Source organism: Hippichthys cyanospilos, chromosome 5, assembly GCF_059441005.1.
Source record: "Hippichthys cyanospilos isolate Australia breed blue-spotted pipefish chromosome 5, RoL_Hcya_1.0, whole genome shotgun sequence".
Classification (NCBI taxonomy): domain Eukaryota; kingdom Metazoa; phylum Chordata; class Actinopteri; order Syngnathiformes; family Syngnathidae; genus Hippichthys; species Hippichthys cyanospilos.
This window is the reverse complement of record NC_142373.1, coordinates 6,137,741-6,152,748: the sequence shown is the minus strand read 5'-3', so window position 1 is coordinate 6,152,748 and position 15,008 is coordinate 6,137,741. Positions and strand designations below refer to the sequence as shown.

The window sequence follows — 15,008 nt, the reverse complement described above, 5'->3', positions numbered from 1 at the left end:
GGTTTGTACTCGATTGCCGCAAAGACCTCTGTGGTGCTCAAGCGAGAGCCCAAAGACTGCTGCATGAACAACTACAATCGACACCTGCTTCTTGCTTGGGATGCAAATATGGACATTCAATACATTCTGAACGCTTATTCCTGCATTACCTATCTGCAGCTACATCAGCAAAGCTGAACACGGTCTGAGCCAGTACCTGAAATCGGTGATTGAGAACTCCCGCAACAAAAATGTCAACGAGAGCGATGAAATGAAACAAATCATGCAAGCGTACTCAAAGAAAAGAGAGGTGAGTGCACAAGAGTGTGTCACACGCGTATGTGGCCTCCATATGAAGCAAGCGTCCCGCAGTGTGATTTTTGTACAAACCAGTTGAAAATGAGTTATCCCCTCTCATACCTTGAGGGCCAAACACAGGAGTCCGTTGAAGTGTGGATGACCGGCTTGCCGGAAAAGTATAAATGCAGACCTCAAACGGAGGAATTTGAAGCGATGTGCTTGGCTGATTTTGCCTCAACCTGCAGAATCGTGTACGGCAAGCAGGCTAAAGGTGAAAATGTTTTCCCCCTGCTGAACGACATGGGTTATGTTCAAAAAAGAACAGGTAAACACGCTGTCATCAAATACTGTAAATTCTCACAGGAAAAAAAGCCGGAGGAATTTTACTGCACGTTGCTAAAGCTGTACCTGCCTCATCGTGCCGACTGCCAGTTGAAGTCCAGACACTATCCTACATACAAGTTGTTTTATGATCATGCCTTTGTACAGTTCCCGGCTGCTGAGCATCCAGAGGCCGTTGTGCAAATTGTCGACCGGAACAGAGAGAAGTATGAGAGGCACAGCAAAGATGTTGACAACGCCATCCGAGAGGTGGAGGAAAGCGGAATGGTCTTCAACGAGTAGTGTCAGCTAGCGCCCGAAAGCGAACTGCAAAGAATCGAGTGCATCGAGGAAATCAATGCGAGAGATGATCCCGGTGACGCAGAGGAAAACATACCAGACTACAATGTCAGGTCCGAGGTAACGGAAATGTCTATCGCGACGGAAGCCGCTCGCATCGTTCCGGCTGCTTTGCGCGACATATATCGGAACCTTAATCGAACGCAAGCGTGTGCCTTCTACCTGGTCAGAGATTGGTGCATAAGGTGCGTGTGTGGCTTAAAACCACGGCAGTTCTTCTATTACATCAATGGTGGCGCCGGAACGGGAAAGTCACATTTAATCAAATGTATTCACGCAGAGGCTACAAAAATACTGCACAGACTGTCGCACCTGGCTGAGGAAGCGGACATTTCCAAACAAACGGTCATTCTTGCAGCCTTCACCGGCACCGCGGCCTTCAGCATTTCAGGTATGACTTTACACTGCCTACTGAAACTGCTAAGAAGCCTCAAACCCCCCTATCATGGCCTGGGCAACAAAGTGGACGAAGTGAGAGCGAAGCTGTCGCTCGCTGAAATTCTCATCATCGATGAGATTTCCATGGTGTCGAAAGACCTCTTTGCATATGTCGACGCCCGGTTGAGGAAAATCAAAGGAATCAATTTACCATTTGGTGGCATGTCCGTTATCGCCGTCGGGGATTTCTATCAGCTCCCTCCTGTGAGACAGTCCAAACCTTTGTGTGTTTACGATCCCACCAGGCTGGACCACTGGTGCGACAACTTTGAAATGATCACGCTGACCGAAATCATGAGGCAGAAGGATGACGTTCCGTTCGCCGAACTGCTAAACCGACTTCGCGTCAAAGAGAAGTCATGTGAGCTGTCGGAAGTGGACAGAGCTTTGCTGGCTATGACTTACACTGCTCCAGAGAACTGCCCGAAGGAAGTTCTGCATGTTTTCGCCACAAACAAACAGGTAAATGACCATAACTCTCAGATGCTGAATCTGCCCTATGAGGAAATTGTGACCATCGATGCCGACGACTACAAGAAAGACCAAAGGACTGGCAGAATGGCGAGACAAGCCGCCCCTGTCCAAGGGGCGAAGAACGAGTTGCCGGACTCGATAAAAGTGGCCATTGGTGCTCGTGTTATGGTAACCCGAAATATTGATGTTCAGGCAGGTCTGTGCAACGGCTCCTTAGCGAGAGTTGTCAAATTGGTGCATTATCCCAACGATGCACAGGTTCAGAAACTTGGGCTGGAGCTTGACGCCGCGACAAAGGCGGGTGCTGCTGATAACACCGTTTACATCGACAGGCAAGAGGAAAAGTTAAAACGGCCAGGAGTGGTGCGTTTGCAGTTCCCCATTAAGCTTGCTTTTGCTTGCACGATCCACAAAGTCCAAGGTATGACTGCATCAGAAGCGGTGGTGTCGCTGAAAGGTGTCTTTGAGCACGGCATGGCGTACGTGGCCCTGAGCCGAGTGACGTCTCTCAGTGGGCTCCATGTGCTGCATATGGATGAGAGAAGGATTCACGCCAACCCCGAAATAACCTCTGCTCTTGCTGCAATGACGGACGCGTCCTTGGACCACGTGATGCCTCTCCTTCATGTCATGCCCACACTAGATCCGACCAGCAACCTGGTCGTTGTCCATCACAACACAGAAGGGCTGCTATGTCATGCGCAGGATATCAAATGTCACCATGAGCTGCACTTTGCTGACGTTTTGTGCTTGACAGAAACACACCTCCAGGGGTCAGCAGATGCTCCAAAGTCCGTCTTGGAAGGCTACGCGGTGTTTCACCGGAACCGAAGTGTCTCACATTTAAATTGTCCTGACTTGGCAATGAAACGTGGCGGCGGTTTAGGTATTTGGGTGAAAGAACACATTCCGGCACACGAAACGATCTACATCCAGGGTGTCACTGATATTGAATTTGTTGTGGTCAAACTTGAAGCTCCCATCGATATGTTCATTGCTGCTGTGTACAGGCCTCCGGGACAGAGTCTGCGCTCTTTTTTGCCAAACTTGGAAAGTTTGTTGTACGCTCTGGAAGTGATGGACCATCATCAGATCTTGGTATGTGGAGATTTCAATGAAGATGCACTGTCAGACTCACACAAGCCCATTATGGAACTGTTTGTCTCTAAGGGTTACACACAGCTCATAAATACAAGTACCACTGACAATAACACACTGCTTGACCTCATTTTTGTCTCCCGACCTCAGTGTGCTGTTCATTCAGGTGTATTGCGAACATACCACAGCTATCACGATCCTGTCTTCTGTGTTTTACACACTGAAAGGTGAGTCCTATCCAAGTCGCAAATTAAGAGTTGTCCTTGTCGTGTGAAGGAGCAATAATGTTGAGATGTGATGGGATTAAATCAGGGGTGAAGATGATGTAGCGTGTGTGCGATGTGGTGAGTGGGAGGTGAGGAGGTAAGAGTCAAAATTCATGAAAAAGATTTTTTTTAAAAATGGAGGAATGGAGGGGTCAAGTCGATGGGACAGAGTGGTGGAATTATATGTTGACATGTGATAGGATGAAATCTGCTGCGAAGACGGTTTATCGTGTGGAAGGTGAGGAGGTGAGAGACAACGTACAGAGAAAGTATAAAGATCTTTGGGGAGGGAGGGTCAAGATGATGGGAGGGTCTAGTGGAAATATTTTTGTTAACAATTTTGACAATGTAAAAATTGTCCATGCATTGAAAGGAACAATCCTAGTCACCTAATCCAATCTACATGATCCGTATCCATAGATACATTTTTGCCGTCATCCGTGTGCTCTACAAAGGTTGCCATATGAAATACCTATTCACTCATGCATTTGTTTGTTCACATACGTACCTTACTCATGATTTTCTGTTAAATCTCTGCGATCAAGCAAGCATTCTGGGAGTCACATCGACCTCAATTTGTTATTGCCTGTGTCAACGTTTACCTTAGCAAATTCTACCCATCGATTCATCCATTATCTGTCGGTGCATAGCCTCACGCGGACCGCTCGCTTGCTGGTGTCTATGCCAGCTGTCTTCGGCAGTGGGTGAGGGACACTCTCAACTGGTTGCCAGCCAACCGCAGCACTAGCAAATTATGGAATGAGAACAAATCAGCTCCAAAATCTAACCACTGCCGTTGATACGGACAACGTTGATACAGACAATGTTTCATGTAACATCGTAATATTCTATAACATAAATACAATCTCTCACTCTGACACATGAAGCTATAATGTAGTGCTTCACATCACACAACAATTTATATTCGTTGGTCTCCTTTTTCAATGGTTTGCACTTAAAATTTTTGACAAGCTTGTTTGATCTTAGAGATTTGTTTCTATTCCTTTAATCCATTTTTTTACATAAGTCTTTGTGCATCTTTTCATCCACTATTTTATCATTACTTATTCATTAAGAAATCTTAAAGCAGTTATTATGAGATTAAATTCTGTCTTTCCACTGTATAAAAACCCCTCAGTTAAAACAGTGTAATGGACTCTATGACGCAGCACTTCTGTTTTAGGTGTAAGGTGACATTTAAATGTACAGTCATGAAATGAGAAGCCTGTTATCAAAAAAAAAAAAAAAAAAAAAAAAAAAAAAAATATATATATATATATATATATATATATATATATATATATATATATATATATATATATATATATATAGTATATGTGTGTGTGTGTGTGTATATGTACATACACACGCACACACACACACACACACACCCTCTTCTGCCGTTTTTAAGCCTATTGTATCAACCAATTTCCTCCGAATCTTCTTAGTAATTACTTTTCAGCTGTTGTAACCAACATTCAGTTCAGCATCATTCAGTGTTTCATCAGTTACCGGTTAATGCTGCAAGCATACTTGAGTCTTTTACAGTAATAAAATGAATGAGTCATACAGTGGAAACACCTTTGATGCTATTTTTTGTGCATCAATTCATCTATTTTATCATTAATTCTTCATTAAGAAATTTTACAGCAGTTAGAATGAGGACTTTCCACTGTTTGATACTGCCTTTACTAAAACACTGTACTTCATATTTAAATGTATAGTTACCCTTTACAGTAAAAAAAATTAAAGTGTCTTAAAGTGGAAACACCTTTGATGCGATAGGACCAGATTTGTTCCCATTATTTTAATTGTTTTTTTTACTACTCTCTGTGCATCTATTCATCTCCTATTTTATCATTAATTCTCCATTAAATAATATTACTGCAGTTAGTATGAGGACTTTCCACTGTATGATACCCCCTCTACGAAAACATTGTACTTTTTCATATTTACATTTATATTCACCCAATGGGAAACACATTCAAACTACAGGAAAACAAGACATTGCTCAACCATTTCCACTGTCTTTTAGCCTATTTACCATGCAGATTCCTTTGAATCTTTATTTCAAACATTCAATTCCGTGTCATTGAATAATACATTGCTTGAGAGTTTATGCTACCAGCATAATTGAATGACCTAAAGCAGGGGTCACCAACGTAGTGGCCGCAGGCACTACTGGGTCACCCCCAAAAATCCCATGAACAACCCACAGACCTGGTCTGCTAATAGTTCCAAGTGATAGAACATTGTGATTTTCCAGGAATTTTACTGCTGATTATGCATATCACATATACATTACATATTACACTTTATTCACTACAGCTGTTCCTTAATTCTTGTGAGAAATCAATCACACGATCAGGGTCTTCACATAAACTGGTAGTCCTTCGTATTACTCAGTTCCAAAGAATTGCTCTCGGTTTCAATAAGTTTGGTGATCCCTGCCCTAAAGTTAAAAAAAAAAAAAAGGTGTCATCCAGTGTAAACACCTTTCTTTGCTGCTGGAACAGATTTGTTCCTATTCACTTTTTTTTTTTTTTTTTTACATTTCTTATTGTGCATCTATTCATCAACTATCTTATCTGGATTTATTTATTAAGACATTAAAAAAAACACTCCTCTGTGTTCAGGCACACTCTACCAACTAATTTTGTTCTAAACTTCTTAGTAATTACTTTTCGCGTTTGTATCTTGCATTCAGTTCAACACCATTCAGTGTTGCATCGATTATGCTGCCAGCATACTTGAGTGCTTAACAGTAAAAACACGTTATACAGTGGAAACCCCTTTGATGCAAATTGGCCAGATTGTTAAATGCCACAAAAATTTAATTCTCTGGATATTATAATCATTATAATATCCAGAGAATTAAATGTTTATAATTAAACATTATAATATGATATTCAATTTCAGAGAGGTTTTTCCTTTGTGGTTTTACTTGAAGATTTTAGACAAACTGCTTGTATCTCTCAGTCACTTTATTCCCACAAAATGTTGTATCAAAAGAAATCACTCTTTGTCCACATTACCCTCTTCAAACCTCATAAGACAACCTGGAAAACACCCAGACTGCTCACACTTGTCTACCACAAGAACTTTGGCCGAAGCAGTCAGTCCATCTGGGACCTCGCTCTTCTTCCTCTGAGCACTGGCTGTGTGTTGAACTCTAAGCTCTACACACATTACAGACCCCACAACTCCAGCAACACCTTTGTGAACTATGTACAATGTGACTAATTCATGTCATATGTCTGACAAAATACAGTATCCTTATACAAAAAAAAACATGTATGCCTGTATGTATACACAGCATTTTGTCCACAGCCATTTAACAACCTATTGTTGAAAAAATCTTTCGTTCTGAAATGTGGGTAATGCAGATTGTTTCTTTATGTAGAAAACGATCTGCATGCCCCCTCCTTATAGCATTTGAAGTTTGGCTAAGAATGAATTATTCACTTGCTAGTTTGGTTGTTGGCTTCATCACCACCACTTCACGCTGGAAGCTCACTGTTAATCAATCTAGATCTTGATCCTAGTCGGACGTTATGTTGTTTTGTTGTTTGCCTGTCTGTTTGTCTCTCTTGATGCACGCTTCCTCATTGTCATAAAAAATGTTTTTGCCACTGAAGTGTCTTTCCATTCCTAAATATGTTTTAAATACATTTCTATCTGGTTTGATCTCTTGACATATTTCATCCGTTTTTTTCCCAATGATTCGAGTGCTATGTATTTGAAAGCTGTTTTTTTTTCATCTTCAGATAGCCTGTGTTGCCAGTTTACCTGAAGTCTGCAATAGCTTTCAGAACTAGTTCCTGCACCGTTCAGCACCTTCGCTGTCAGTAAACTGACACTATAGAATTGTAGTTGCGCCAATATCGAGAGCGAGCAATGACTTATTTTGAGTGAGCAGGAATAGATTTTGAGCACAGAAAAATATATCAAGCGAGCAATCATAGTTTGAACAACGATGGATTTTGAGCACAGGAAAACATTTTGCTCGCTCCAAATCCCTCGCTCGCTCACTATGGTCCGCTCTCCCACGCTCAACATCTCGCTCTCTTTTGCATTGCTTGAGTTGTGTCCTCTGCGTGTTCAGCTATGGTAAATCCAGCCAATCAGAACGAGTAAAAGTATATTGATTGACTGCTTGTTGCCAATTAGATTTCTTGTTGCGTTCACCCGAAAACGCAAACGAGATTGCAATGACAGAAAATCAATATATTTTTATGTGCTCAAAAACTATTCTTGCTCGGTCAAAGTCTTTTGTTCTTAACCATTTTATTTTTAAATGGCGGTACTGTGCGGACCTGCATTGGTGAGTGCAAATACTTTATTTCTGATGCAGTCACGTTTATTAGTTATTAAATCAATGGCTTCAAAAAATGTAAAAGAAAATAAACTATTGGTTTTGAAAGCTCTGGAAATTGAGTGTTGCTTCATTAGCTTATTAAGGGTGATGTTATGAATTGTGTGCATTCTCAACCCCCTGTGTGCCTCTAGATGTTATTAGGCTTATTAAGTAGTAATGAATAGGCACAGAGTCGGTATGCACTGCCGATTTGAAGCCCGCTACAACTTTAATAAATCATCCTCTTTTTTTTCTAGATGACGTACATTACTAAAATTGAATGTTTATTTCCGCTTTCGGCCACTTGGGGGTGGGGCTACTTGGAATAAAAAATTCATTTTGCATTGACGACGACAGAGAGAGGTAGGCTATTATTTCCTCTTAAATTCGAACCGAATGTAACACTTTCCCCAAATTATTGTTGTGCGTGTTTCCATTTTTCCGAGTGAATGTACCTCTGTGACGTATTTTTTTATAATTGTATTTATAAATACTACAAAATTACATTTTGGCGACTGACTGACTCAAAATGGATGAAAGTGACAAAAAACTCGAAAATATTTAATATGTAAGGCATGGTTACACACTTCAAAATGTGTTGTGTGAGGTTTATTTTCCGTAACATTGCTTTATGTTCTGCAAATGCCGTTAGAAATCGGTGGAAACCAGTGTGAAAAAAATTTCGGCCGTCTGCCACGTAAGGTAAAAAAAACTTGGCTAGCAGGTGGAGGAAAAATGGCCTAGCATTCTGTAACGTGTTTTTTGTAAAACTACAAACGGTTGATGAACCATACGAATTGTCGATTTATTTTATGCTCTCCTATTATGGACAATATATTTCATTATTTCGTCTTCCACGTTTTCCAGTTTTTTTTCTTCCCTAAACTGTTAATCGCGATAGTGGGGTGGGGGTGGGGGGGTGAAACTCGAGTTAATTATATACACCCCTTTGTCGCCGCCCGCCACAATAAATCAGTCTTGAGTGCTGGAATATGTTAGAGACTTTTAATTTGTAAGTGTAACTTTAAATTTGTAATGTGTCAATTGAAATTTCTTAGCGTGTTTCCCTCACAATAGTTGTGGACGCTTCTGCTAGCACACAGATTCGCCACGTGCGGCTTTAAGCTAGCTTGGCTACTGTCGCTCAGCACTGACACCTAGTGGATCTTAAAAATAATTGCTCTCAACTATATCGACTGACTCATGGCATTTTATTTTGTCACAATATTTATTGCGTTATTGTGTTTTCATTGTACATGTATTATGTTTAATTGCAGTCAATCAATGTATTCTAATACAAATACAAAACACTTGTATTACAGTATGAAACCGACGTTAGAAAAGGAAAAAAAATTCTCATTTAAGTAGGTGCTCTGTGATTATCCCCTTAACCGTTAGTCGACTGCAGACTGTTCCTCAAATACATACGTTGCTGTTGTCGCCACCCATCACAATCAATCGGCCCTGAGTGCTGGAATATGTTAGGGGCTTTTATTTTGTAAGTGCCCCAAGGAAGTGTCACTCAAATGTTCGTAGCATGTCTTCCCTCACAATGCAAGCGATAGGCAGGTGGAACCTTCTGCGAGCCTCAAATTTGCCATGTGTGGCTTTAATTTAGTTTGGCTATGACGTGTTGTTTTGCCGCTCAGTACTGATACCTGGTGGATCCTTAAAATCAATAGTCTCAACTTCATCTACTTACTTATGACATTGTATTTCATACAAATACAGGAATACCTGCATTATTTAGTTTTTGTTGTACATAATTACTATCTTTAAATGCAGTCAATAAATGTAACTGGAACAATAAATGTTACTGTAAAACTCTCTATCTATCTATCTATCTATCTATATGCATATACTAGGTTCTGTACTACTTAACCGTTTCGGCAACTATTTAAAATGAATCTAATAAATTATCATGGTTTAAATAGTGTTTCCTCTTTCTCTTTCAGAATGGCAACACAGATCCTGATTGCCAAAGCAGTTAAAGTTGAAACACGGGTGACTGCAAAAAATTGGATTATTCGTCCCAATGGACGTATAGAAATGGATGGTTTCTATGAAAATAAAGTTGTTACCCTCTGTGACGGGCAGAGCGTGTACAAATTGGTACTTTTCCCAGATTTGTCCGCTAAAGTCAGAGAGGGCAATAACTTTGTTATTTGCCGGTATGGAGTGGACAGCAGGAGACCAAATGTGCTCCTAAGCAGGAGGGGCATGAAAATATACGCTGGCCCTCAATTGAGCATCCCCCCTGCTCTAGAGGCCGAAGCAAGGCTCCTGTTGTGCCCCCCATCGCCTCCATCATCCCCTCAGGAGGTTAATAAGCAGGTGCCTGAGGGGATGGTGACCCTTGATGGCAAAGTCACCAATGTAAGTTTATCAAGTCACACATGCACTTATATGCACTACCACACACATGCAAGTACACATTCATCAAAGATGATATGGGAGGATAAAATCATTAATTCATATTATATTTAAATAATTTCTATTACACCTATTTTTTGTGTTCTAACACAATTGGTTGCCTTCTCTTGCAATATTGTATTTGAAATGGATTTTGTTTTTCATCAGGTGTCAACAAAGAGCATTTACTTGTTTGTATTACGTTCACAATGCAATTGAGTAAAATTCAACACTACTTTGGTTTGTCTCAAAGTTGCCCCAGAAGGACATGGAAGAATTTGAAATCCAGTAATGTGCAGTTCAACATAATTATTGTGATTCACTGTTTATTACAAGGACACCCCAAAGTATTTTTTTTTCCTTTCAGTTTCACCGTTGTTTCCACGCATGCGCGCACACATAATTCTACCTTTGACTTTTATGTTTACTTTGCTCCACTTTAGATGCAGTCAATGCGGATGGTTAGGCAGAGGGGGACCCGGGATGCGCCAATGCGCATTATCACAATTAAAAAAGTAAGTACACCGTTTGTAACTTTCTTTTGTTGGACTTCACGAACACATACCGAGTGTTTTTTAACCGTTACAGGATGAAGCAGTTGTGAAGATTGCGCTGTGGAAGGAGGCCACCCTCAGCAATGTGGCAGTGGGGATTGGTTATCGCCTCACCCACCTCACAGCACGGAGCAACAGCTATGGCCTAATGCTGCATTCAACGCAGTACACAAAAGTAGAGGTGAGTAAATATTGCCTGCAAATATTGCCTGCCTGTGGTCTACATAGTCAAGGTGTTTTAACATTTACTAAGCAAGACAAAAACAAATAACAGTACTAAAAGTACTTCAGTCTTTATCACGCTCTTGGTAAGACGCTGCCATTTTTAAGTATGCGAACTACAATGTTACAACACATTTCAATCAAGACATAACCATTGGCGCAGCTTAGCTATTCTGATTGAACCGTACTTGTGACATGTGTTTGGATGACTAAAATGAATACAACACACCTGTGAATCCAAATGCAATCTCACTTAGGCTTGGATTTTTCATTCCGATTGAGGTGTTAATACAAAGCATTTTCATACCTTTGAGTCAATTCATACCTATTGTAATTGGAATAAATGGAATGAATTAGACAGTTCTCTAGTCCTCTTTCATTAATGCACAATGATAAATGTTTGTGTTAAAAACAAAAAAGCTAAGTACACTGATAAGTATTTTTATTTTGTTTTCCATCCATTGGGGCACTTCATTTTATCATTCCACTCAAAACAGATCTGCAAGTCAAGCTAAGTCATAACCATCATTGGTTTTGACTACTCAGTGGACACAGTAGAGGTGGTGCAGGACTCCGGCAACCCAGTCACCATCCCCCTGGCCGTGTGGGAAGCCACATTCGATGAGCGGCCGCTTATACCTGCCGGTGGCCTCCGGCTCACAATTTTGTATAACACACAGGGGGAAGTCATGAGGCTCCATACTCATTAGTTTTTTGCATTCTTTCTTTTTTTTCTTTCAAATGTAAATAAACCAGCCTGTTGGCATAAGTTGCATTTTTATACAAATTTTTATTTTGTCATGAGTGAGTGGCAGCAACACATGGCCGCCTATGGCATCCTACTTTTACTTTTAATTTTGCATTGGAGTTGTGGAGAAGCGATTTTGCACTGAATTGGCCTAGTAAATAACATTTTATTTATTTACTGAGGTTGTCGCACCTGTGAACATTTGTTTGAAGCACACGGCCGGGCAACCAGCAGATGTTTGTCATCGTCCTCATTTCATGGAGGACAGCATGATGCAGCTTGCAGGTACAAGAGCAGATTTGATGTGGCGCCATTCCCACAACTGCACCCAGTGGAGGAGAGGTCAAAGCTGTAGGTGCATAATACCTTCGATGTGTACAAATGAGCATTGTGCAGCGGTAGAATTTATCCAGCAAATTAATGCATTATAAAGACTGCTTTGGTGTGACATTAAGATTTTTTCACCACACACACACACACACACACACACACACTCACATTATATATATATATATATATATATATATATATATATATATATATATATATATATATATATATATATATATAGAAATAGAAATAGATATTAGAATATTGATTAGGTATGCCAAAGATTCAGCCCCGGGTGGCAGCCATTTTGATCAATTTATTAGGTACACCCCAGGTAGCCTACGCGGGTAATATATTTAGTTCATGATGTCAAAAATGTTGCCGAGTGTAACGGTAAGATTACCAAATATTCACGCCACTGAAAGATAGATGAAAGATACGATCCCGGTACTGATTATGGGAATCTAATATATGTCGTATTATATTTTAAGGTTATATATTATAGTTATTTTTTTTATTGTAAGAAATTAAAAAACCTTGACTGAAAAGAATTACTATTAACAAAACTAAACAATCAATTTATATTATGTAAATAATTTTCAAATCGTGACCTGCAATGTTTTAATATTACTTTAAGTGCTTGTTTACACAGTCATATGAAATATGTGTGATTAGTGCAGCGGCATCACTGTCACACTCTTCCCCCCTTAGATAGCTGGTGCCCCACTTCAGTTTGTTAGTTTGCTGAGTTGGTTCAGGACTAAAACTGCATTCAGTCAACTGTTAAAGCCATTGTTTACACATTCACCACCAAACACAAAAACATATTTTTTCTAATGCAATTGTTTGTGAATAAATGTGCTGTGCTTAGAACAGATCCCTTGTCATCCGTATTTACAATATGTAGGATAGGCTACAAATGTAGACTGAATGATAAAACATACTTCTGGGAAACGAAGCTAGAGTTGACACTTTTTTTATTGATTTGGCCCACCTGAGAACAGTAGGTGTAGATCCGGCCCCAGAGCCAGAATGAGTTTGACATGTCTGATTTAGAACATTTAAATAAAAATAAAATGTCAATAGTTTTTGCTTTTCTCTTTCAGAATGGATACGACATCGCTAAGGTAGTTGTAGAACACATGAGTTTCAAGGTAAAAATTGCGTCCAAAGATGGCAGCAGTTTCGTGTTTGTCAACGAGCAGAAGGGCCACAAATTTGATGTCGGGCGCCAACTGCAATTACCAGAGGAAAAGGAGGCCCCCAGCTAGAGAGGGCTCCTCTATGCCTCATCTGTGCCATAAACGCTATCCGACGTGAAACAAAAGCTGCCTGAGGGGACGGGGACCGTGGATGGACAATTCACCCATGTAAGTGACAAACGAATACACACACATTCACAAAGTTATTTCCCATGAACCCCTCATTAAGCGGGCATTTTGGACTTTGGACTACATACGCTAATACTCCTTCGCATCAACCCTCAGGGGCGGCCATCTTGGATATCTGATCAGACATTTCATGAGCGCTCAGCCCAACTTCCATCCATGATGGCGGCCATCTTGGTTAACTCAGAACAATAAAAACAACACTCTCCAAATGTTGAACATCCAAACTATTAAATATAATCCCCCCAAATTCAGAATTTGAACTTTGAGTGTATTTTTTTTTTACTTTTTGAAATAATGTGATATTTTACAAAATTCAAAGAATTGTTGTTTTTTCACTTTAATGACTACAGGTGTTTGTCCGATTCAGTCCGATTCAGCGTTTAACCGTTCATCTTGACCCTGCCTATGACCTCCGGGTGTCATTTACCCACAATGTATCTTTTTTGCATAAGTAATAGCTCCCTAAAACCTGTGAAAAATCAGACTTTTTATGTTTCCTCTTGTTATATCTCCATTTGCGTCCGACCTATACTCATCGTTCCAACTTTAGGTGTTTCCTATTATGGGTTAGATTGCCAAGAACACCCTCGCACCAAACATTTCAAGTTTTTCCCATTTTTTTTACCCATAATTCCTGTTAACTGTTCTTGCCAAAACATTGTAACCTTCTGTCTTCGCCATTCTTCATCCGATTCCCACCGTTCCAACTTTAATCGATTCCATTCATCCCCACCAATTCTTTGGTGTATTCATTTGCCTCTTACCAGGAATCAAAATTTTCCCACAATTCCACACACTGTACCTTTAATGAACCAATTCATTTTCAATGAGGTCATTCATTGTGTGGGCATTTGGCCTGCATGGACTTCTGTTAAGGTAGTCAAAGTACTCCATTTCCCATGGGGTCATCAGGTGGCCATCTTGGACACTTGCCTGCATACACTGAGACTCCATTTCCCATCAGCCCTGAGGGGCGGCCATCTTGGGTCAGACATCTCATGAGCGCTCAGCCCAACTTCCACCCAGGATGGCGGCCATCTTGGTTAACTCAGAACAATAAAAGCGACTCTCTCCAAATGTTGATCATCCAAACTATTAAATATAACCTCCCAACATTTTTACCCACAATTCAAAAATTACCCACAATTCCACTCTTTCAGTTTTTCCCTTATTTCTTTGCCATTTTTTATCCAATTCCGACCGTTCCAACTTTAATCGATTCCCCCAAGTCCCGCCATTCCATGGTGGTATCCAATTCTTCCCAGAATTTGAAATTTACCCACAATTCCACTTCTTCAGTTTTTCCCTCATATCTTTGTCATTCTTCATCCGATTCCGACCGTTCCAACTTTAATCAATTCCCCCAATGCCCCCCCATCCATTTTTACCCACAATTCAAAAATTACCCACAATTCCACTTTTTCAGTTTTTCCCTTCTATCTTTGCCATTCTTCATCCGATTCCTACCGTTCCAACTTTAATCAATTCCCCATATTCTCGCCATTCCATTCTTTTATCCAGTTTCCTCTTCCCAGAATTCAAGATTTTCCCACAATTCCTCATTTTTCAGTGTTTTCTTGTATCTTCTACAGAGTTTGGCCTATTCAAACAATTCCATATCTGTATCATTCACATGATGTCACAGATTCAAACACTCAAACTTTCAACATTACTCTAGCGTTCAGCACCGCTACCTTCAAAGGTTACACCTTCACACGCAATTTCTTCAGGAATTGCACATTTTCTAGTAATTTTTAT

The 15,008-nt window shown here is 40.3% G+C and overlaps 1 protein-coding gene across 2 annotated transcripts; it reads left to right on the top strand.

Annotated features, from left to right (window-relative positions):
* Positions 1-1,086: 1,086 nt before the first annotated feature.
* On the top strand, positions 1,087-7,541 carry LOC148423255 (uncharacterized). 2 transcript variants are annotated; one of them, XM_088414222.1, is made up of 5 exons: positions 1,087-1,145; positions 1,241-1,351; positions 1,644-2,970; positions 3,121-3,197; positions 6,291-7,541. In XM_088414222.1, exons 3-5 carry the CDS (start codon positions 1,672-1,674, stop codon positions 6,385-6,387), a joined length of 1,473 nt encoding a protein of 490 aa, XP_088270348.1. In that variant the 5' UTR covers positions 1,087-1,145; positions 1,241-1,351; positions 1,644-1,671; the 3' UTR covers positions 6,388-7,541. The 2 variants fall into 2 exon arrangements, with proteins under 2 accessions (XP_088270348.1, XP_088270349.1); XM_088414223.1 differs by lacking the exon at positions 1,087-1,145 and having other exon boundaries at positions 1,192-1,351.
* The last annotated feature ends 7,467 nt before the right edge of the window (positions 7,542-15,008 follow it).